Source organism: Morone saxatilis, unplaced genomic scaffold, assembly GCF_004916995.1.
Source record: "Morone saxatilis isolate NCDOM2014 unplaced genomic scaffold, NCSU_SB_2.0 Contig18, whole genome shotgun sequence".
NCBI classification, from domain to species: Eukaryota; Metazoa; Chordata; class Actinopteri; family Moronidae; genus Morone; species Morone saxatilis.
The window spans coordinates 21,356,614-21,360,060 of NW_023339740.1; the positions used below are offsets into that span (position 1 = coordinate 21,356,614).

Sequence of the window (3,447 nt, forward strand, 5' to 3'; positions counted from 1 at the left end):
ATGTATGTATATAACTGGCAGTGGAATTTATTGTGACGCAAGGAGGGCGCCACCTAAAATCTTGCCTAGAGCGCCAAATTGGTTAACGATGCTGAAGTCTGAATGCTTATGTGCTCACAATGTGACAATGCCAACATACTGATGATTAGCAGGTGTAACGTAACTACGTTCACTATCTTATTTTACCGTGTTAGCATGCTAACATTTGCTAACTAGCGCTAAACACAAAGTACAACCTTGGCTGATGGGAATATATTTAGATTTGGTATTAGATATTTGGTCAAGTATTACTTTTGAATTAAATTTTGACTTGAGGATGCTACTAAATGAAAAGTCAGGGGATGATACTAGATGCCACTCCATCTAGTAGATGTTGAGACATTTCACAGGATATGTGAGAACTTTGACCTGCTGGTGGCGATAAAGCAATTGTCAAGTGATCACGAAAATCAGTATGATTCATCCTCTGGGAATAATGAATAACTATAGAGAATTTCATGGCAATCCACCCAGTAGTTGTAGAGCTAAGACCAAAGCAGTGATCCAGATTATCATTACTATCCCTATAGAGCTGTACAGCTAGAATAGCTAAAAATAACTCTCAACTCACTCAACGTCGATTGACATAAGGTGACATTATATTGTGTAGAAGGGTAATTTTTCAGGTATAAACATAAAAAAACTATAGGGTTTGGTATTTAAACTGATGGAGTTTGGGGGAGTTACTAATAGTGCTCAGATCCTCATTTAATTTAACCATAGTAACTCAAAGTTACTATGTGAAGAACTTGTTTTATCCATTAAAATGATGACTGTAGTGGCTATTTCTTAAAAAAAAAAAAAAAAAAAAAAAAATGACATCAATTTAAAATATCAACTTACAATCAAAGGCCACTCATGCAGATCAGTTGGGTTGTAATTAAGAAGTCCATTGTCCAGGCAGGATTCAGGTTTTAAGGTTGATTTATTTCACAGTTCAAGAGAAAACATACAAGTAAAAAAAGAACATATCCCTTCCTGGTGCTAACCCTGACACTTACACTAACTTGCTATTTTATCCTTCACCTAACAAGTGCTTGGTCAAGTGGTTAGTGCCCCTTATTGACTACAAAATAATATACAAACAAATGCAAAAATAACAAATAATAATAATACAAATAATGAAATAGCTGCTACAGTGTCTTGTGTAAATAAACGCCTGGTGCCAAGCTGCATAGAGAGATGCTTCAAAGTTGGTTAACATACATAGTTTGTTTGGGTTCTGAAAATATTCTGTACATACTACAAGGCTGTTATAATAACGATTTTACAGTTATTTCTGGCTACAAGTCTACTCTCATCAGTATTTTTGTCTGTTAGATGTGTCACAGAAAATCTCACTTCCTTTTTTTTTACGCTTTAATTGTACACATTTGGGGAAGTACACTTGTTTCCTGTTTTATTTTTTCAGACTATATATATTATAATATATTTTGTATCCGATACAGAGACACAGTGCACAGTTCAGCATACAGAGAGCATTAAACCCAGCTTCTATTAGCTTAGAGATTGAATCTATACATGTGAATCTTTAGTTTATGACGGACAGGAAGTAACTGCAAAACTAAAGTGAAACAACAATGGGCTCACAGCTCACAGCACAACGAACCTATAAAAATACAGTGCAACTGATAACATAACCAATAAAATACAGAAAATATAGGAATCTCTCAAATAAAAACATTAGTCAAAGAAAATGTCCCTGTATAGTCATATAGCCATTAAGAACAAAGAAGCACACAAACACAAACTTAATATTCTTTCACTCTGTTTTGGCCACACTGTTCATGTTACTACTGAGATTGTTGTCTGTCATCTGGCTTGTCTGAGATCCTTGATTTTCTTCCCCACATGGAAAACACAGTTTCCAGATTTTCAGGTACGCCGTCTTGATCTTTTGTATTTTGAACGCATACACAACCGGGTTTACAGCTGAGTTAGCGTGAGAAAGCAGAATGCCGACATAGAAAGCTGTTACTGGTACATAATTTGGCTCACCAAAGTAAGCAATGCAGTTCATTATGTGGAGAGGGAGCCAGGACAGAGCGAACAGAGCCAAGACCAGAGACAGAGATCCTGCCAGCTGTTTCTCCTTCTTTAGGTAGTTCTGACACTTGTTTTGGACACCGCTGCCGGGTTTCTCTCGAAGGTTTCTTCGAATATTGCAGAAAATGTAGCCATACAATACAGTCATCACCAACAGAGGGATGAGGTTACAGAGAAAAAAGTTGAAGTAAACCAGGTATGACATGGGGATCACTGCTATAAACTGACAGACAATTGTAGAGTTGACCGACTTGGACAAGGTTTCCTGGTTGTACCACCCAAGCATGGGAGGAAAACTCAGTGGTACTGCAACAAGCCAACATGCAGCGACTACAAACCAAGAATGTCTCTTTGATACAGTCCTCTTGTAACTGTAGAGAAAAGCAAAAATGATTGATATAATCCACAATTATTTATGTATTTGTATGTTCTCACTACAGTGACACAAATTAATAAATCAAAGTAGTAGCAAAAAGTGAGTACAAATAATACAATCTAATCACTGTAGTGATATAAATCAAGCCTTTCTGCAGTGCAAGCTATATTAATGTTTGGTGTGATAAAATTGATTAACACAAAAAGCTTACAACTATTATTTTTGGCACAATACTGCGTACTGAACGATTCAGGAAGCCTTAGTATGTCTGAAAAATCTTACCTGAGGGGGATATACACCCGGAGGTATCGGTCCACTGCAATAGCCGTGAGAGACAAAACTGAGACTAGGGTCAACAAGATGACCACACAGCTGATGAAGAGGCAGCCATGGAATGAAGTCTCCATTCGTCCATCCACCACCACAGCCAAGGGAATGGCCACACAGCCAACCATAAAGTCAGCCACAGCCAGACAGACAATAAGGCAGAAAGTAGGCTGCTGAATGCTTTTACTGGTCCACAGTGCCAAAATAACCAGCAAATTACCAAGACAGCAGCTAACAGCAATGAACACCTCCAACAATGTGTAGATCACTTCTCCCACACCCATTGTTCTTCTTATCCGACTAATGGGTAATGGTGTGGCGTAGCTGAATGTGAAAACTTTGAGGAAGTCCTCAGCCTTTCAGCAGTTCTTTTAAATATGCATATCTACATGTTTGACAAACCCCTTAACCCCCGTTTCATTGGTTTGTATTATTCACCAAAAGCAAACTATGTGGCCAAAAACAAAGGAAACCACAAAGCCACATCCTTGCTTTATACATTCAAACAGAACCACTTTCTCTGAAAGCACCTCGACTGGTGTTGCTGATGTTGTGTTGCAGATCCGGTGGCAACTTTTGGTACACAATTTCATTTGAAATAACTTTTCTGCTTATTGAGGCTTATTCTTGTTGCGAGTGCAAGCTCTGTCAATGGAGGT

At 38.0% G+C, this 3,447-nt stretch overlaps 1 protein-coding gene across 1 annotated transcript; it reads right to left on the reverse strand.

Moving 5' to 3' along the window:
• Positions 1-1,017: 1,017 nt before the first annotated feature.
• Positions 1,018-3,113, reverse strand: LOC118328465 (adenosine receptor A1-like). Its single transcript, XM_035662211.1, has 2 exons — positions 2,744-3,113; positions 1,018-2,456 (listed from the first exon to the last, which is right to left on the reverse strand). The coding sequence occupies exons 1-2, from the start codon at positions 3,070-3,072 to the stop codon at positions 1,802-1,804; spliced, it is 984 nt and encodes a 327-aa protein (XP_035518104.1). The 5' UTR covers positions 3,073-3,113; the 3' UTR covers positions 1,018-1,801.
• Positions 3,114-3,447: the final 334 nt, after the last annotated feature.

Excerpts from the sequence above, each read along its gene's own strand:
- LOC118328465 (XM_035662211.1), bottom strand. The coding sequence starts at position 3,072 with ATGGGTGTGGGAGAAGTGATCTACACATTGTTGGAGGTGTTCATTGCT. Across the intron at positions 2,457-2,743 it reads CGGGTGTATATCCCCCTCAG|TTACAAGAGGACTGTATCAA; the intron begins GTAAGATTTTTC and ends TTTTCTCTACAG.